General features: G+C 38.6%; 2 protein-coding genes across 2 annotated transcripts in view; both read left to right on the top strand.

Moving 5' to 3' along the window:
* The window catches only part of LOC307164505 (uncharacterized protein), a 103004-nt gene that overhangs the window by 66701 nt on the left and 14305 nt on the right, over window positions 1–21998 (top strand). The gene's annotated exons all lie outside the window — the stretch shown is intronic.
* sox1a (SRY-box transcription factor 1a) lies at window positions 11346–16516 on the top strand. The gene is given in 3 exon segments (XM_079881427.1): window positions 11346–12287; window positions 16186–16263; window positions 16266–16516. Coding segments are annotated over 3 exon segments (1092 nt in total). The 5' UTR covers window positions 11346–11435; the 3' UTR covers window positions 16428–16516.

Raw genomic sequence — 21998 nt, 5'->3', positions numbered from 1 at the left:
GACCTCATTTCAAACGCTGGGAGCCAGGAGAGGGAAAAGGAGGCGCTCGGCGCTCACCCGCCGGACTGTTACGCACACACGCGAGCACACATTTGCGCACTCAAAAAGTGGTGGGGTACCACATTGACCCTTTCTCATGAAAAAGGGGGAGAAGGGACCAAAGAGCTTTAATTTGGCTCTGGGGAGGCCCCTGCTAAGGGACGGGTTGCTCCCTGCTATCCTTAGGCTAAATTTGTGCCTCCTCCCCAGGGAGGGCAGGGGTTTGGGGCAGAGCGAGGGAAAGCATGCTGGGTCATTGGCTGGTGTTGACTTTTTTGCTGAGAGGCTTTTCGGTGTGTGTTGTTAGCGTGTCAGCTCTAATTAGTGTTGTGTAGTGAGGGTTAAATGAGATTACACAGTCTTCAGACCCCGCTGCTCAGCTCATGGGCATGTTAAATAGCCATTTCACACAAACACACACACACTCTCACACAGTGTCACAATTCCAGCCGCTAACAGTTTGGATGCTCGGAGTTCGATTGTGATTAATTAAGTGCTCTCTGAGAGACCTCTGCTGCACAAGGCTGTACGTTTTTTATTGCTATTGTTAATGGATAAGATATTTGTTTAGACATTATTCTAACTTTTTAGCCACAGTGTTTGACTAGATTTTTTAAAACTGCAGTTCATTGTACCCATATATTAGGTTGTGGGCCAATATGACCCATTTCGACTATGATTTTTTTTTTTTTTTCTCTAAATTTTGTGACTTTCTCTAATTTAGGGCCATGAACGTACCTGCAAAGTGTCGACATTCATATGTGTTGTGGAATATGCGTACAACATTTCTATTATGATTGTGAAGTTTGTGGGTCAATTTGATTTCATGGTATAAAACAGACCAAAAATAAAAATACATTTAAAAAATAATGAACGTTTTATGTTAGTTTCTAAACTACCCTCTGAGGGTATTTACTTTTACATTTATGCATTTGGCATCCGAATAAAAGCACATTACATTACAAACTACACTACATGTAGTTCATGTAGTTCTTATTAGTTCATGCATGTTCATTTAGCTGGGAATCGAACCCATGATCTTGGCGGTACTATCGCCATGCTCTGCTGTTTGACCTCAAGGTATGATTTAAGTTGCTTTTACAAGATGCCGTTTAGGGAATTCAAGATTCACACATGGTTATTTATTCAAATGTAAAGAACCACCATCATGCCTTCTTTGTCAAACTCCAATGACCGTTAAACACATTTTACTGGACGGCACTGTTTATAAATAGACGTTTTTATTTCAGAGAAATGTTTAACTGATGGATTTACAAATGTGTCACCTGGATTTATTTTAGAATTTTTGTCTTATTCTAATTGTATTAATCTTAAATGTCTTAAATAGCTTTTTGTTAACTGTGTGATATTTTTTTTGCCATGAAGATAGCCTTGTTGCTGACATGGCGTTATTTATTTTTTTAACCTATTAGAGACACACATAGGCTTTGTTCCTATTTCTGCAGGCCAAAATGCAGTGGAAGGTTGATTGGCAAGGACACTGAAGTGAAGTAGTTTAGAGCAAATAATTAATATTTAATATTATATAATGCTTAAATGGTTATTTAAGTTAATGAATATCTATTGACAAAGGTTAGAGTCGGTTATGAGTTCGCTGAGGCTGTCTCACTGTTATTTTTCATTTAGCAGGGCGCAGTAATGAATGTATTGTAAGCCGCATTAGTCTCATACTGAAAATCCTCAGATATTGAAGGATAACTTTTTCTGCCTGTATGTATAATAAGATTAAGGTTATTAGGAGAGGTGTGAGCCATGACCCCATGAGGAGATGAGATGAGGGATTATGAGAGCCAGTCTGATCACACTTTCAAAAACTACAAATGCACTTGTGGCTGATGATACAACTCTGTATGATGATCTAATTTCCAGTGGAGTGTTTCATAACACTAATTTTTTGTGTTCTGTTACAAAATAACCGGATAATGTAATAAAAATGTCACATAAAAGTGATGACATTTGTCTGATGGCTAAGAATGATGGCTCAAAGACTTGATGGACTCACATTCTTTTGTTGCAGAGCCTGAATGCTGCGGAATTTGCCATTAACAGCAAATGAAATTAGCTGATACAAAATTATTCTCACCAAGCAGAACGAATAAAATTCAAATTACTCACCTTAGTATCTAACATAACTTTCAATGCTCTCTAAAGTGAGTCTTGGGACAGCCTGCAGAATTCCCTGACCTTAACAATAATTAAGATAACAAAAATACTATATTTATATAATATAATATTTAAAAGTGGCTATTAAAAAAAAAACATGCAGTTAAGTGAAGTTAAAGGGAATGAAAATTCTGTCATTTACTCACCTTCATGCCAAAATTGTATGCCTTGCATTCTTCTGTGAAACAAAAAAGAAAATGTTGAGAAATGAATGATAACTGAAACAGTTTGATTACCAACATTCTTCAAAATATCTTGTATGTATTTCGCAGAAGAAAAAGTCATACAGGTTTGGAACGACATGAAGGGGTGAGTAAATGATGACAGAATTTTTATTTTAGGTGAGCTATCCTTTTAAGTTTAAAATTGTATTAAGAAAGAAATAGTTTGACCTGAGTATAAATGCAGACTATACTCTAGTCTAAACATATAGCATAAAATGTTACTGTCTCCAAACTGAAGTACAGTTATGTCAATGTTGTTTTAATGATGTGGACCATCACACCATCTCTCATACACGACTCTCATACAGTAGGAGTTATTTCTTCAGAGCAGTGAAGGCTGCAGTGGCTTTATCTGCCAGACCGGCGTGCGTCTGTGTAATTCTCAAAAAGTCAAGCATAGCATCCGTCACCAATAATAGGTACAGCTGAGAGCTCTGGTGCTAACAAGGCCTAAGTGGGAAAGTGGTTAACAAGGAAACCATCGCTCCTTCTCTCTAATGCCAGCCCCATCTATTCCTTCCTCCCCCAACCAACACTCTCCCCCTCCAACAGCCCTCCATCCACTGCATAGCAACCATTGTGCCTTTACCTCGTACTGAAAATGACATGTTTACTCTTGACCAATAGCACTGGTGTACTATATTAAAAGGCACAGCATTGAAATGCATTAGCGCTGTAAGATCCGTTCATCTTGCACTCTTTTCTCCATCATGAAAATTCTCTCACGATTTCTCTTTGCTTACATTTTCTTGTCTCTCTCTCTCTCTCTCTCTCTCTCTCTCTCTCTCTCTCTCTCTCTCTCTCACCCCTTTGCCTGTTAACATCCCCCTCATCTTCTTTCCCGTCCTCTCTCCCGCCTCTCTCTGCCTTTCTCTAGTGTTTGGGGGTCTTGCCTGATACCCATTAGCGTTAGGGCTTATTACCTGGGTAATGAGCGACACAGTGTCTAATTAGCCAGGGCTTGGAGAAACTGACATCACTCCAGGCCTGGAGCTGCCACTGCCATTAGCAGAGCTCCTCTAAGTGATCTGTCTGTGGTCTGTTAAAACCATTACATTCATTATGGATCAATCAAAGGAAAAGGTGTTGCGGCTAATTGAGGAGTGGAACAATGCTTAAAATCTTGCCGTAATTGATGGGTAAAAAAATGAAAATAAGAAAAACACCCCATCGATGTCTGGATAATGGGTATATACACTCACTGTGTGATGGATAGATTTTCTTGCATAATGGATGATTGGTTTCTGAGTGAACATCCTGTGTCTTTTAATGAAATTATCTTGAGCAATACCTTAACATGTCCGGTGAGAAGAGCTGTGGCATTATTTGAAGGTTAGCCATGCAAGTTAACTTTTCTTTGTAAATATTCCTATCCTGGGTTTTTTGTTAAATGCAGGGATAAACCATAATCTTGTCACACTTTCCTTGTTTGTTTTGTAGTACATTACACATTGTTTGCTTCTTGACTCATTCTGAAAAATATCTTATGTTTTGTACGGTATCTAATAATAACAATAATAATGATAATTCAATATTATAAAACACTATTATTACCATATTTGAAGAGTTCAGATGCGAAAGCCTCTAAGTGCCATCTGAAATTTTCTTCTAGAATGATCTTTTTATCAAGCTTGTATATTTATAATCTTCATTGCCATTTAAGGGAAATTACTGAACTTAAATATACGAGCTTGATAAAAAATACCATTCTAGAAGAAAATTTCAGATGGCGCATAGAGGCTTTTGCATCTGAACTCTTCATTTACTTATTTATTTTTAGAATAACAAGCAAGAATTCAAAAGGTTTAACACTTGCACTGACCATTTACTGTGGTGCATTTAAAAATTTGAATATTTAAAGATTTCTCTGACACAGTCTCCAAATTTGAGAGATTTGGTAAGTTAGCACAACCAAGTCTGGTGAAGTTGATGCATTTTGGAGAGGAAAGGAGGACCTCTTCGGACTTAAAAGCCCCAACACTCCTTTAGATTTGACCCCACAATTTTTCTTCCTTTTTGGTCTCATGGCCTCATCTCGCTCTCTTTTTATTTGTGTGTGTCTTAAAACATACAAGGCAGCAGACAGCTCTGGACAGAGATATGAGGAGCCTTCAAAGCTGTGTTGTGACTGCTGTTTCATCTCAGTACAAAGGGTTATGCCGAAATGTGTTCCGCCTTTCAGTATATTTTGCATTTTTGCTAATGATGCATAAATCAACAGGGCGCTTTTCTCTGCACCACCATATGAATCTGTAAACAGACCGAGGAAGTTATGCCATCAAATGTGATTTCACTTTTACCATTAGCTGCGTCCCTGAATCTTTTTGACACCCTGACATTTTGATAAGTTCAAAGATTTTATTTAATTGAAATCAATTTTTTTTTTTTTTTTTTTTTTTTTTTTTTTCATTTTTTAATTTCAAACTATTTTTTTCCCCCAGTAAATTAATGGCTTCAGCATAACCTTGTAAAATATTTCAAGCAGATCAAGCTTGCCTGGGAGTTCATTTAACACTGATAGAACTTGATGAATTGAGTTACTATTTGATTAAACATAATGATCGGCAAACATACATGACTTCGCTCAAACTAATCCTCGTAATGAGGGCGTAATTGTCTAAAACAAGCAAATAATTCCACCCAGCAGAGCGATATCGACAAATACTAATGAGGCCTGCTAGTAAAGGGTTACAGTATTTGTTTACACAGGAGAGCGAGAGAGCATGGGAAGAGCTGTGGCAGAGGGGGGGAAAGGCAGGATTATTTGTAATTACGTGTGCCAAGTGTTTAATGCAACAGATTGGACACAATAGCAGTGGCAGAATCAGCTGCATATGAGTCCTCCATTATCCCGCAGTGGTGAAGTTGGGAGACAGATTGCCGCCGTAAGCAACACAGACAGGCTTGACACCTGCTCACGGCTCTCCTGCTCATACCACCACTGGGGAGAGGAAACCTGATTAACTGCGCTGTGCTAATAGAGAGAGGAAATTAACACAGCGGTATCCTGGTGAAGGAGAGCTATACTCAGAGAGGGGTGTTTAACCACTGGCAGCCAGAAAAGCCATGGTGAGAGATTAATGAACTGTGCAGTGATGGAGCTCAGAGTCGTGCTGTTGATGAGGCTCAACAAGTCTCTGTTTGGGGCTAATGATTCTGCGAAGACGCTGCACACACTATGGCACCGGATAGCGCCGAGCTCTGATGCACATTTCGGCATAAAATTAAGGGCAGTTAGACATGGATAAACCTAATCGCTGCCTGTTGCCATGTAATTACTTTTCATAACACTGTTCATTATATGCTAGAGCGTGACGCTACTCAGTATATTCATTCTCTTTTGTTTTGGTTGTTTGGTTAAATCTGTGTAAATATACATAGTTTCTGTCTACATGTTGAAGTTCTTCCCATGTTTAATATGTATGAGGGAGGGAGAAATGAATTGGATTGAGTGTGCAGAATCAAACTGACTTGCGAACTGACTCCGTGCCTGAGTGTGTGGTTTGGCTCTCCTGCAGTGGTTGCCTTTAGGTATTAACAAGTGACAGGCTTTCTTTTCATTGGGTATCATGAGGCATCTGATGAAGTCTAGACTGCCTGGAGTATATTCCCTTCAATCATTGATAATATCCCTAAAGAGGTCATTATGGCATTTAACTTGGAGCTGAGGGGAGCGCCTACTTGGGGAAAAAATGCTATTATTTGCAGCTGATGGAAAAACCCTCAAGACTTCATGTTTTTGGAGTAGCGAGTTGATGTTTGCTGTCAGGTTAAGTGAGTTTGTGGAATATCAATTTAAATGTTATCTTGCACATGCAGCATGCACATATGTGTTATGTGTTAGCCTTACTCTTTCCCTAAACGTTATCCTACCTGAACGAGCATCGGAGTGGCATTGAAATGTTTTGGATTTCGATGATCATAGAAGAAGTGAAAAGATGCCCAGAGTTTTGAGAGAGCACGGGGCATCGAGACCGAAGGCAAGGTAAATGTTTGCCATCAGATGGCAATGATGTGTCTCTCTGTGAGTTCTTCCGAATGACGACACAACAGTTTTCCACTATAAAAGCCTGTCAGAACCATGTGATGGCAAGCTGCTGCTGCCCAAAAACCTTGAATGGATTCAGAAGAAACATGTTTGTGGCTTATATCATAGAGTTATTTAATATGTACCCTATTTTGACATAGTGAAAGTTGTGCCTGTACACTGTAAAAAATATGATTAATAAGTTATGATAAGATATGTGTTTACATTGCTTTAACTCATAAAAATGAAGCAATTCTAAACTTTTTAAATGTTTAAAAAGTTATACAAGATGCAACTGTTTTTTAAAGTCAATTTAAGTGACTTAAACATCCAAGTTGACTGTATTAAAAAAATTAAGGCAGCAACCTTTTTTTTTAACAGTGTAGCCTTACTGAACAACTATCTGGTGGAATAATTATTTATCATTTTTATATTTTTATTAGGTATTATTTTACTACAGTTTAACTATAACAACAGAGGTCTTCAACAGGGCTAAATGTCTAAATGCCATTTGATTTCAAACTATTTTTGGTCAAATAATGAAAATATACATTAAATAATATGATTTTAAGTTAACGTCTATTAAGCTTATTGCAAGAAAACTTCAAATGTACAAGTAATGGCTGAAGTGTACATTGTAAAATAAGTCTGTAAATGCACTAATATGCACAATAGGGATGTTATCATTTAGGCCAGGCTCTGTCCACCAAGGGACCCAAACAAGATAGGGACAGCAACTTTTTCAGGACAAGATTGTGAAACACAGCCCTGGAGGTAATATATATATATATATATATATATATATATATATATATATATATATATATATATATATATATATATATATATATATAGGCTATATATATATATATATATATATATATATGAACATATTTATTCATTATAGCTAACAGTATAGTCTGCAGATATGATGTTTGTGCATGAAATGAGCTTGTTTCTTGTTTGTTTTTTAATGCCAGGCCAGCTAGATGAAGTGCTCTTATACGATTCATCAGGATTTAAGGTAATTGGTAAGTTTAGGAAGAGTGAGAATGACTGCGTTAGTTATTGAGCGTATAATGCTCTTCAGAGTCATGCAGCGGGGGAGATGGGGACAGACTTTAGTCGGAGTGAAGGCTGCAGACCGTTGTTTCGGTGATGCTGCCGCCGGGTCCATTCTTCAAGTTCGTTTCCAAGGAGGAGAGACGCCTCGCGCCAGGGCTCCGCCCCCTTCTCCTGAATGCGCGAGCAGCTGCTTTCAAACCCAACTGCTCAATTCCATTCATCCTCGAGAGGGAACAAAAAAGTGGCTATTTATTAGAATACTTGTTTTGTATTGTTCCGCGTCACACAAAAGGGGCTTTATTATGTAAGAAGGAACCCTTTCGCCGGGAGAAACAATAACTTGAAATTGTCTTTAGAGTCTATAATAAATTTCATTTTCTTGTCTCTCTCCTCAGTGTGTAGTGAGTGGTGGGACTGGGAGCTGGGTATGGCTGGCCTTGGCACTCTAAGGGTAGATTTTTAGCAAGGATGGCGGTCTGGCGAGTGGCTTTGACTGGGTTAGGACAGCGATAGCACCGGTAAGGACGATTTTACATCACTGCAAATGAGGGACAGTGCAACGTATGTTTATGTAGCTTTAAAACCAAATTTAGATTGATATGTAGGCTATTATTTTCTGGCAAAAATCTTAGTCTACATATGGATATATTAACTGATTGTAAATGAATGTTCTCATCTAGAAACTTGATATTTTTAGACAATTATGTCGCCTGCTAACTGATTATATGAAGTTCGCAAGCACGTCATAAAGCCTGTAAACGGAAAGCTGTGATTGTCGTCAGTTATAGGCTACTGAGCTACATGATCGCATGATATAGGCTACTGTGTCGGATAAGAGGTATTAACGCGATTTTCCCCCTTGTGAACAGACCGGAGACTTTTTTTCAGACTACCGGTCGGTCCAGTGTCGGTAAAGTCGCGTTTTATCGGAAGACTTGTCGAATACGCGTTCGTATTTACAGCATTAAGCGGGAACAATTATTGAGGGAAGACAGACAGTTCTGCTCGCTACGTGTTTTTTCCACCTTTTCTTTTCTTTTTTTCTTTTTTCTTTTTACATTTGCAGCTTTAAAAGACAACCTGCTATGCTCAGGTGTAGGCTACGTGAATTTACATTTAAGTAATATTTAAATAAAGTTTAAATGTAAAGGTTTACACTTAGTATTAAATTAAATTAATTACATATTTATTTTAAAATATGTAAGCCAGTGTATTTATGCTGATTAAACGACTTGTCTTTTTTTTCCCTGTAAAAAAAAATAAAATAAAAAATAACGTTGATCTTGTGACTATGAAATGAACTTTTAGAGTATTGATCAACAGATTGTCACTATCATCTGTTTATCTGGATGTCATTTGCAAGCGTCTAAGCCTCGTCTTACCACAGCCCTTGTTAAGTCAACCTGTTCACAAGAAGAGCCACACAAAGGACTTAAACAACCAAATTAGGTTAAACAAGTCTACAACAACAAACAAGTTTAGGACGCTTTAATTTTTCAGTGAAATACGTTCATGTTAATGAACAGCTCAACACACATTGGGCTACAAATATTTAAATTATTTTATTTTTATTTTTATTAAACTGATTGATTTAAATAATCCATTCTTATTTCGCTTATTTATATTTTGGCATCATAAATTATATAGAGTATATCCCAGTCCCCTCGTTCTATCCCCATCCCCTGCTTCTGTCACAAAATGATTTATGAACTGTACTATCGCAAACACACTTCAGTTTTGCTTTTCAGTCTTTCGTTGTTTTTTTTTTTTTTTTTTTTTTAATTACCAAGGACATCTCTCTAATATTTTTTACTACAATAGTGTGTGTTTTGGACAACTGCTGTAACCCCAGCTCTCGCACGTGCGCTAACAGTGCCCTGTTGGCCCCAGCGCGCGCAAAACAAAGACTCTGTGAAGAGCGCGACACTGAAGCAAAATGAGAACTGACAGTGCACGTTGTTTCAGGAGGGTCACAGTGTGGTTTAGCGCTCTAATCCGAAGGTCAATTAAATAAAATGAAATAAAAATGTGTTATTTAATATGCCTAATCGTTGCCATAACTAACAAAATTACAAAAAATAAATAGGCTAAATAAAGTCAATTCAAATTGGCATTTTGTTTTTTGGAGCTTGTATGGCACATTTTTATGTTTTTAGTTAAAAAATAATAACATACCTACTATAATTTCTACTAATGTAGGATTATATTATATAATTAGGCTATTTATAATATTATTGTTCATAGTGCAGCTGATGAGCTTGCTTTGGTGTTGGAATATTTTAGACACAACAAATATAAATAAATATTTTTAAAAAACAATTACAATTAATTTGTAAAACCTTTCATATTTATTAGTGTGTAGTAAAATTATTTAATAAAATGATTGCATTTCTCAAAATATATATATATATATTTTAAACCAAAATCATTGGGAAAAAAGAAGAAACGTAATTTTATCAACATAAAATGAGTGGCTAGACACTGGAGACAATCACTAAATGAATGAAAAACCATCTAAACTATTGTTTTTTTGGGCAATGAAAAGCCCTGACTCTCTTTTGTCAAAACATGTTTTCGTTCTTGTTATAGCTGCGTCACATAGCCTATTTAAAAATATAGACTAGGCTACCAACATCTCTAAAGAATATATATTGACATGATATGTCTTGTGTGTCTTCGAATTTGATGGCGGAATAATAGGCTACTTTTGCTGTCCAGCGCAGGTATATTTGCCTTTCATCAACATTTTTCTCAATCGGTTGTGCGATTGGATCACATTCTGGACAATTATCCTTCCATTATAGGCTTAATAAAATTTGCAGTCTGATTTTCATTCAGACAACGCCTTCATGTTTGCCTTGCATCCACTATATTTTTATTTTGAGATCACTTAAGTTTTCCGTATTAATTTTACGCGCAACTAAATCTTAGCAGTGCACCACCAGACGGCAGTATCCTCGATTTAAGAAACTCGATTTAAAATTAGGCTATGTTGTTTACCTCTTAAAATAATATGGTGTTTTATTTTGTTTCAGTCAAACAATTTCTAGGTAGCCTATTAAGTGAATTGGTTGTGTTGATTATCTTTGGCAAAAAAATATGTTGGCTAATTGAATGCAAAGTGAAACGAGGGTCTCATTCGACGTTTTTAAGCATAGGCTACGTGAGCATTTAAGCATTTATAAGTGATAAATTAATTTCGACCGATTTTTTTCCTTCAACAGTTTTATAATCACAGATATTCAGCAACATATAGCTGACAAGTGGCTGTCTACTCTAGACGTTTTTTTTTACACACAAAGATTTGGCAAAACGTCACGAGGGAGCATAGCAGCTATTACAGTTATTATAAAGAATTAGATCGTATCTTGTAATGTCATCTAAATGGATAAAATCTACCATTTGTCCTCTTGTTCATTTATTGCAACCATTGAAGAGGCTCAAACTGCTACCTCAGTATTACTCTACTTTGGAGGGGGCGGTGCTGACCCTTCGCGCACCCCGCCTACTAGTTCTTTCCTCTCTGTCTACGTCACTCCACCGAACTCCATGCAAATCGCTCCTCACTGGAACGCCATTGGCCGCTCGCTCATTTTAATCGCTGTCAAAACGCATCATATGGCCGCCGCTTTAACTTACTCTTCAACTCCACTAGGAAAAGTAACTCAAATGCACGTTCAATTAATGTGGATGTGAAACGGCAGTCGGAGACGACACAAACAGGCTACAGGAGCAAAAAGAGACCCTGAAACTAACAGAAAAAAGGTTGGGAATAAGCTGAATTCCACATTTCACCGGAGCTCCACTGGCTCGTGAAGCACCTGCTTCAAGCGGACTACAGAGCGCCGAAAGTTCATGCTTTTTCTCTGCTAGCTGAAAACTTTTAAGCCACTTGAATGTATAGCATGATGATGGAGACGGACCTTCATTCCCCTGGACCCCAAACCAACACGAATCCGGGGCAAACGGGTCCAAATTCGGGGAGCAAAGCCAACCAAGACCGCGTAAAAAGACCCATGAACGCTTTCATGGTCTGGTCCCGGGGCCAGCGCCGAAAAATGGCTCAGGAGAACCCCAAAATGCACAACTCTGAAATTAGCAAAAGACTCGGTGCTGAGTGGAAAGTGATGTCAGAGGCTGAAAAGCGGCCCTTTATTGATGAGGCGAAGCGGTTGCGAGCCATGCACATGAAAGAGCATCCGGATTACAAATACAGACCGAGGCGCAAAACCAAGACCCTGCTTAAGAAGGACAAGTACTCGTTGGCTGGCGGCTTGCTCGGCGGTGCAGGTGGCGGGGTCGGAATGAGTCCTGCAGGGGTCGGCCAGAGGTTGGAGAGTCCTGGCGGTCACGGAGGCTCAGCCAGCGCCGGCTACGCACATATGAACGGCTGGGCGAACGGCACTTACTCCGGACAGGTGGCCGCCGCGGCAGCAGCGGCTGCGATGATGCAGGAGGCTCAGCTCGCTTACAGCCAGCACCCAGGTAGTGGGTCTCACCATCACCACGCTCATCACCATCACCCGCACAATCCTCAGCCCATGCACCGCTACGACATGACTGCTCTTCAGTACAGCCCCATCTCGAACTCCCAGAGCTACATGAGCGCTTCTCCGTCCGGCTACGGTGGGATATCATACGCGCAGCATCAAAACTCCAGCGTCGCTACTTCTGCGGGCATCGGCACGCTGAGCTCGCTCGTGAAGTCCGAACCCAATATAAGCCCTCCGGTTACCACACACTCCCGAGTACCCTGCACCGGAGACTTGAGAGAGATGATAAGCATGTATTTACCGACTGGGGAGTCCGGGGATCCGTCTGTGCAGAGCAGACTGCATGCCTTACCGCAGCACTATCAGAGCACAACTGCCGGAGTAAACGGAACTGTCCCATTGACGCATATTTGAAACAGCTGATGGAAAGTGATGGGTAACACTCCACCAAAAATATTTACCTCTTCTTCTTTCTTTTTTTTTTTTCTTCTTTTTTTTTAGATTGTCATTAAACTACTTTTGTACAGATTGTTTTATGATGTTATTGTAAATTAAAGGTAAATATTGTTTCGATTGCAGTTCGGAGAGAAACTGAGATCTAATGAGATGTATCACATTCAGTGAAACATTGTTTAAATATGACGTCTTTAAAAATGATTCTGACAACGTTTCTGGCCACGCCAAGAAATATGCGACACACTGTTATTCTTTAAATATTTAAGTTTCTGTGCAAATTGACTTTTGAGTTGATAATAACAAAAGTCTAGCGTGAATAACACAATGAAATGTTTTTGAGAGCCCATAAAGAGTTTTCTGCTTATTACATTTACCAAAACGTTTGTATACGTGAATTAATGTACCAGATTTATGTTGTAATATTTCTTGTAAATTGTGAATAAGTTTTAATATTTCAAAAGACTGGCACGTTACTGCTGCTGTACATAATTTATGACATGCATTCCTGCCAGTTCAAATCTTAACCTTGCGTTGATTCATGGTCTAAATAAAATTGGAGAAAAAGTTACTCTGCCCTAAATTGGTGTTAGTTTTGTTACCTATCAGACTTTGTCATTTAACATGTGTTTGATTTACTACACTTACACTTTCTCTTCGTGGATTGAAGACAAAATATTAATCGGCAGGTATTAATAGGCTACTTTATTTTGCTTTAAGACCTTTTATTTTTAATGTGTGTTTTACAAGCTTCAACGTGCTACTAATGAGATCTTTGAAAGTATCAAAACTGGGAAAACGTATTTTCTAAATAGGTCACACTTGGTCTTACCCGTCATATGAACTATATATATTACAATAAATATGCATTAGAACCTTTGGTGGGAAAATAATTTTATATAGGCCTGTAGACCTTTAATGATTATTTTAAATGTGTGTCGTACTTTTGTCATTAATTTATAATTTGAGTCATTTTATTTAAGTGTAATTGCCTTTATAATAAACCGTCTACTTAACTAAATTAATAATAAATGGACGATATTTTTTGAAAACTAGAGAATAAAATGATAAATATTGTATTGCATGAATACAAATATTGTGATAACTTCAATGTTGTTAAAGTCGCCTTGCAAAACTCGTTTAAAGGTATTTCAAATCTATGTTTATTCATAATTTAAATTGTTTGTTTACTTATATAATTAGACTGTGGCTGTGTAATAAGTTCACAATTGCTTCTTTAATTGTAGACTTTGATTGGTACCTATAAGGTGTATAATTTTGTGTACTTGAAAAGAAATTATTATTATACGTTTATCATGTAGGTTAGGGTTGGTTTGAAATTGCACTAACTAACTTTGTCATTTCGTCTATCACAATAATATTTGCAGTTCAAAAGTTTTATTGTTTAACTGACACGTTTACCTCTATAGCAAACATGATTTATTTTAACCATAGGAGTTGGCTAATAATGAATCAATTGTATAGGTAGATTTTGTTGGGTAAGAACCCTTCATTTTTAAAATGAATTCGCCTGTGTTAGTACATCTGCGTGTTTAAAAACATATGTAAAACATTTTCACACGAGATGTTTATAATATTTTTGACAATGAATAATAGCTCATGTTTCACTTTTTAAAGTAGATTTCAATTCACACATGAAACGTGTTTGAGTAGGCCCACATATTAATCAAAACACGTGTTTGTACTGCAGCAACTTTGTAGTCTCTTATTATATGAAAAGTGTGTGAACGTTTTCATTTCCTAGTTTTGTTTCTTATTTATTCTCGAGTCCCTGCGTGTGAAGAATTGTGGCTGAACATAATGTGATCTGAAGCAGGGGCAGAAGGATGTTTAACAGTGACCTGGATCAGCCAGCAGACACGCTGACCTCTGGGACAGAAAGTCAAAGGTTATTACAATTACCTGCTGTCATGGGGCTAGTTTAGCAACAAGTGTCAGAAGCGCAAAGCCGCAACACACTGGCACCAGACATCCCTTTTCTCGTTGGGATGCGCATGTGAGGCCTTCAAATCTGCAAGTGCCACTTCACGCACTTGAAATAAATATGAAGCAGAACAGCAGTCAGGAGTGCTAAAACTGTTATATACATTGCACAATCTCGACAGCATTTATTTTTTTAACAGAGCACTGAATAGTTGTACTTGGACTCTAAAAATGCTGGGTTGTTTCAACCCAAATTTGGGTCAACTATGGACAAACCCAGCCACTGGGTTAAATCTGTAAATTACATTTTTAACCACATGTTTGCATTTGTTCATATTTGACCCAAAATTGGGTTAAAACAACCCAGCATTTTTTAGAGTGTGTCTGTTTTATTTCAGTCACGTTTCTTTCACGAAAACACTTACATTAAACGGTCAATTATTCTTAACACACTTTCCTTTCCCCTCCACTACTAGCCTATATGAGAATGTCCACTCAGGGGCCATTTGTAGGCTATTTATCTCCAGATGAAAAACTACGGATTAAGCGCCGAAAATAGAGAGGCGGAGAATCAAGTCACGGCACTTGCCAGGTTAAAGAGAAGCGTTCTGGTAAATTCAACCAAAATAATTTACCACCCCGCCAAAAGAGGGAGGGGAAGGCACGCGGGGTGGGATGGGTGAAAAGGATGGGATGGAGTTCGAGGTGGGAGGGGTGGCGGTGGACTCGAACCAATAAATCGTCTCAACGTGCGATACCCTTATCTTGTAGCCACCGATATATTCTGTGCTGGGAAGCCATCAACACTGCTGGCTCGTATGAAAACTCCCGATCTCTTGCACTCGCTGTCCTAAATGGGGATAATTAGCATCACTTTATCACGCCTCTGCATATTTTCTCCCTTCTCCAAAAAACCCGGTACGCTGCTATTGGTCGCTGCTCTGTCACAGAAGATTACGGAGACAGATTGCACGGAACGAATGTGCTGAACGAGATTAGGGAGGAATAGAAATAGCAACTGGGCCAATAAATTCCTCGCGAGGGCCTTATCGTGCAATTACACGTTGACATGTTTAACAATCTTGCTGCCTCTTAATCCTGCGCCCTTCCAAGAGGCGAGATGCTGCGCCGTAATTTCTGCAGTCTGCGATTCCGGAGCTGTAATTTAAGCATATGCACAACGCCACGAAAAAGCAACTTTGTGCAAACTTTTATTTAGCAAAATGTTGCTGTCTTTCTGCTAATTATAAATGATTTGTTCCTCACCGTGACCAACAGTCTCTTTTAGCCGCGGCAGACACAGACCAGGGGCCCGAGCATTGTCGCATGTAAATCAGCCCCTTAAGTTTCAGTACGATTTTTGTCTGAATTGCGTCATTATTGCTCGGAAGAGCAAACAGTAGGCTAATTCAGTGGACTAATTTAGTGATGCACCCATGGGATTGCTTTTCACAGATTTTCTCATGTTGTTGTGCATCACTGAGAATCCAATTACCATTATAAAACGACTGCTGTTCAAAAAGTCTAGACTGCTTTATCTAAAAAAACAAAAACAAAAAAAAATGCTAGATGACCAATGCAAGGCTATGAATTTTTCAAGGCTCTTATGAAGCAAACTGCTTGTTTAATAAACTACTCTTTTGTACCTTAACTGTCTGTTCTCTCTCTCTCTCTCTCTCTCTCTCTCTCTCTCTCTCTCTCTCTCTCTCTCTCTCTCTCTCTCTCTCTCTGTTTCTCTCGCCCTCGTGTTCGGCAGAGAGGTCTGTGTAAGGATGATTGTGAGAGACTCTGCTGGAATTTGGCAGGCCTGCTGCTTGGAGAGGCGCCCCACGCTGTGACTCCCATTCAGCGGTCCAGCGCGCTGTGAGGTTGGGAAGTTTCACTGAGCCGTGCACTCAATGGCTCCACAAAGCTGATTACAAGCCCCAGCGAATTCCTGAAGGGACCGGGCAGCCACGCAGGTGTGCGGGAAACCGGGGCAACCCTTCAGAGTTATAGTGACAGAGCAAGACAAGCCATGAGACCACACAAAAAGCAAAGCGTTCCAGGAAGCGGCCAGGGATTTGGTGGGAAAAGAACACCTTAAATGTCTCCCTTGTGAGCAAAAAGGGAAAGACAGGAGAAACTTTCCGAAGGCCTAATAAAATGATGCGCAGCCTTCTCAGGACAGTGAACTAAAATGGATGTGCACCGGAAACATATTTTTGTGTTCGTTTTGCCATATGCATTCTGAATAGTCGATTGTATCACTATTGGGGTTCAGGGTTAACGATTCATAAAACGTAAAGGCCTGCTCTCTCTCACTGCCCAATTCATTCTCCCTGGTGCGAAAAAATCTACATCAATGAAACAGACAGCGTATTTAATTAGAGCGGAGTCTAACTATCAATTACTCAGGAAAAACACAGGATCCCCAAGGACCGGTAATCAGCGCGCCAACAGTCGGCCGCGCGCTCATTACAGCAAAGCGACAGGCGGGAATAATAATCAGGGCGCGGCGACGCATCTGACTACTGTATTTCCACCGCATCCTGGTGCCTCTCAGAACTTTAATAACTCGTCGTTTTTACTCAGCTTTACTTTACCCAGTGGTAGGACGACATGACCCTTGTTAATGTTGTTGATGTATTAATTTCTCTTTTGGACTTTTGGCCTATAGTCCATGCATGATCAGTTTAGGCTACTTTAAACAACTCACTAAGGCCTAATTTACATTTTGTATCAACTTTAATTTTATTTCATCCACTTAAAATCGTAAAATATACATTTACTCAAACCATTTGTGTTATTTTTTTTTTTAGTTTCTATGCTTTTCATTGGAATAGCCTAAATGTTGAAATTAATATTTTGACTGTTGTTTGTTTTATGTGTTTGTTTGTTGTTTTTTGGGGGTTTTTTGGGACAAAATGAAAAAATTAAACTTAGCCTAGTACTACTAGCCTATTGCTCTCTTGGGATTTAAGTGTTGCGGCTAGGTGAGGAGCTTGGGTTTAGGTTTAGGAGAAGTGAATTTGCCATAAGTTATTTTACACAAAGAGAAATTGCTATATACAAATGTAATTTCTTCAGTCAGTGTTTGTCTCGAGCTTCCTGACACCATTTAGCATGCTAATGTGCGTGGTTGCTAGCTAGTAGTATAAAGAGATTCGTCTAATGACTAAGTTCTTAATTTTGTTGGGTTTTCTCATTCTTTATTGGGTTGCGGCTCCAATTCGAGTTGACTGCACATGGACATTATATGTAAAAAAAAAAAAAAAAAAAAAACCTTTTCACAAATTAAGTTTAGCCAAATAATGATGTATCTATTAAATGTGAAATATTCTTGAGTTCAGCAACTTTAATTCAATACCACGGAAAGTCTGTGTTCTTCCAACATTTCCTCAGTTTGAGTGAGGGCTCAGTCTTACTTTATGCGGCTAATTTAATCCTCCACAGAGTCAACAAGGGCTAATTGAGATCAGCGGGGCTCAAACACCCATTCACAATCAGATTGTCCCGTTAAGTCGTTTTGCGTGGGGTTTAGGATTCGGAAGTAACCATATTGTGGCAGTCTATAGATCAAGCTGGCTTTGATTTCTGAATTATACAAATGGCAAAGGTCTCTGAGACTTAGGCATGTTTCAGTTCCCATGCTTAGCTTTATAAATATGCTATAAATCTATTCCAGTCTTGGCCTCACCTGTGTCCTGTCACCCCTGCTGTCCTCATGTGATTAGAGGACAAAAGCACTTACCCTGCCCGGCTATGGTAGTCAATCAACCACAACGGACTATGCTAATTGAGGGGAAAGGCGAGAGGAAGACGAACAGTGATCCCAATTGTTTGGCGAATTTCACAGCTCAGCGCAGCTGCAATGCTACTGTTCTCTCCCAATACACTCTTCCATCACTTCTAACACAACGCTACTGTAAGCCGAAGTCTGTGCGAACATGAATTTGCAATACTCGCTAATGTCACGATTTTCTCACAGAAGTCCAGAAACAATAGCCATGTAGCATAGTGTACAGCTGAAGAGATAAATGAGACGCACTCTAAAGTTGTTGAGGAGCTGTCCAGGTCCTGAAATAAACGGGGACAACATCCGCATATGTTCTGTTGGGTTATATCAAAAATAAGTCATATAAAAAATCCTTTTAAAAGTAGACTACGTTTTCTAATGATCGCTCTTCGTTCATTTCTCTCCGATTTTTTTATCGGTAGATTACCGGCCTAGCCTCTGCATACGACTCTCGTGTTGACTTGATCGAATCTAAAATTGGTGGTCAAAGTTAGTGCTTCAGGTTTTTGGACAGATGCAATAAAGCCAAGGTTATATTAACAAGGCTTGCTAAGGAAGAAATTTTGAATAATGTTTGTAACCAAACAGTTGTGGTGGGGCACCAGTGACTTCCATAGTAGGAAAAAAAAAAATACTAGTATTAAAGTCACACATCTGTTTAGTTACAAACTTTATTCAGAGTATCTTTTTGTGTGTTCAACAGAAGAAAGAAACTCATACAGGTTTGGAACAACTTGAGGGTGAGTCAATTATTACAGAATGTTTCCTTTTGGGTGAACTCCCTTTTAAAAAGCATTACATTTGGTTTATAATAGACAATTTAGCACAAATACACCTATTCGTTTATGCAGACATAACGATTTTGAGTATTTAAAAAAAATATATGTATTTGGTTCTGATCAGCCTTTGTTTTTGTTTGTCTTTCTCCCATTTTTCAGTCTGAGATCAAATATGAAAACTACTTATAGCACATATACAAATGACAGAATGACAACTTTAACTGCAAATGACTTTTTCCTGGCATCTAGTTTGACCCACCTCACAAGGTGCCCTTCCTCTCAGCAGGTGTCAGAAAATAGGCCTCAGAATTGTTTGTGTTATTCCGCTGCTGGAGTCCCACTGTGCTTCTGTATTTTGTGATGGGATAAACTTTGACTGTGTCTGATTGTGTTGCTTTTACATCTGAAAGAGGGAGGGAGAGACAGAAAGAAACAACAATAAAAGAAGTTGATGTTTATGGATTGGTCATTGATTTTGTTGCTCTTGGCTGTATGGGCCCCTTTTTTTAATAAAGACAGGCAAGGATATGGAAGCGTGTACAGCAGCGCAGGCTAAAACTGTAGAAGTGGATGGAGTCTGCGTGGACAGTCGCTGACAGTTGAAGTACCTGCCTTGAGGACTGCGTGACGGATTGGGGGCAGCGGGGTTATTGGTGATAATGACACACCCCACTGAGTGTTATTACTTAAAGACTGTGCTGGGCTGAAATGACATTGTAATGGGATGGGACTTTAGCCACGTTTTCATGGCACTGGGTGCTCTTGCTCAGCAACTTACTTCCAGCTTCTGTGTCCTCTTTTGTCTGCCATATAACTGCTTTTTTTCCGCCCCCTGTCTGTTTCCCTGTCCCTCTTTCTCTCACTCTTCCCTATTCTTTCTAGTGTCTGCTTACATGCATTACAGAGACTCGCTTTTATGCATGCATAGGTTCCTGGCAGAATACGCAGAAATTTGCAGCATAACTTTTTTTGTTCTTCCTCTAACACTGAAAAAGCTTATGTGTGTCTGTACTAGCTTCAGTGCACCTTCCACGCTTACTACTGAACACATGGCCTGTCTGGCTCAGATCATGACTGGAGCTCTACAACAATGAGATCCCATTCAGTTCGACTCAGGCACAAGTGCTCATGTTTTGTGTAAGTTATCGTAAACATAACTCAGATGCATTTTCTACTTGAAGCATTTATGCCAAAACATCTGTCTTTTTGTTTTGCAGCACATTGTAAAAAAATAAATAAAATAAAAAGCTTGCATCAGAGCATATAGATTTTATGTTTTTAAATGTGTGTTTGTGGTCTGCAGTGACAAGCCCCTGGTGTGACTAAGGTGGCACTCCTATTGTGAATAATAAGCAGCTCTGCCTAATTCTTTCAGTTCTTACATATAGATGGACTCCCTGTGTTCATATACAAAGGTTTTTTTTTTTTTTGCCCTAGTACTTTTAGCATTTAGAGTGAGCGTAACCCTTGGGTAAATAAGAATGACACATTATACACACACACACATAATGTATCTGTGTGTGCGTGTGTTTTATACCACCAGCCTGAACTGCTGATATAAGGCAAAATGGATCCATGCTTTCATGTTGTTTGTCAAATTCTGACCCTTCCATCTGAATGTTGTAGCAAATGATATTTGCATTAACAAGCACTTGTACAGGGATATATATATATGAAGAGTTGCAAAAGCCTCTAAGTGCCATCTGAAATTTTCTTCTAGAATGATCATTTTTATCAAGCTCGTATATTTAAGTTCAGTAATTTCACTTAAATGACAACTAATAGGTCATTTTCATTGCCATTTAAGTGAAATTACTGAACTTAAATTTACAAGCTTGATAAAAATGATCATTCTAGAAGAAAATTTCAGATGGCACTTAGAGGCTGTTGCATCTGAACTCTTGACATACATACATACATATATATATATATGTATGTATATGGTAGCACTTTATTTTTGGGTTCAATTCTCGCTATAAACTAGTTGCTTATTAGCATGCATATTACTAGGATATTGGCTGTTTATTAGTACTTATAAAGCACAAATTAATGCCTTATTCTGCATGACCTTATTCTACATCAATTATTCTTACCCAATCCCTAAACTTAAACGCTACAAAAACGACCTTACTAACTATTAATAAGCAGTAAATTAGGAGTTTATTGAGGCAAAAGTTGTAGTTAATAGTGAATATGTGTTCCCCATACTAAAGTGTTACCATGTATGTATGTATGTATGTTCTTAATGCATTAAGGTCAGTCTGCTCAGGATTTAAAAATCTCTGGAGTATAAACTGCCCATATTATATTGGCAATAAAGGACAATTTCGATTTGAATCATCTGCCTGTAATAATACAAATTAAATTCAGTCTGCATTAACTGTTTTCGGATTGAGTAACTCAAAACAGCTGAGATGTTTTACAAATCATTTTTAAATAAACATTTTAAAGTTCTTGCTCATGTAGTTTTTCTTTCCTTGCATGCCTTCTTAATTAAGTACTTAATATTTATAATATTAATAATAATAATAAAAAAGGGTAATTAATCTTAATGACATAATTTGCCAGTACTCTCTCCACACCACACACGCATGCATTGTGGCTAAACTCTTAGTGAGCGCGAGAGCTGGATAGTATGGGTTATTAGTGTAGTGATTCATGCACGTGCTGGTCTCGATTTCAGTGAGCTCCTTGTGAGGATGTGTATTACTCTGACCCTGGATCTCTAATGTGTTTAGGGGGGGAAAAGAGAGTAATGCAGTTTCTGTGAAGAGTAACCTTAAACACAATGATGACTTTATGGCTGATGGACTTAATAAGCTGAGGAGTAGAGCTGTTCTAAACTGCTGTGGTTCCTCTGTTTCTAACGTGCGGCAGTATTTCTTTGCAGGGCTGAGGAAAAGCTGTTATTTTTCTCGGAGGCGCAGAGCCAATACCCGAGACCTCTGCCAAAAAAAGCCAATCCTTTTACACTGTAGAAATCTTTTAGTGCACGCAATACGCGGATGCAAA

Source organism: Squalius cephalus (genome assembly GCF_949319135.1).
Source record: "Squalius cephalus genome assembly, chromosome: 9".
In the NCBI taxonomy this organism is placed as follows: domain Eukaryota; kingdom Metazoa; phylum Chordata; class Actinopteri; order Cypriniformes; family Leuciscidae; genus Squalius; species Squalius cephalus.
The sequence above is the reverse complement of the archived record's forward strand: the minus strand, read 5'-3'. Positions and strand labels throughout refer to the sequence as shown.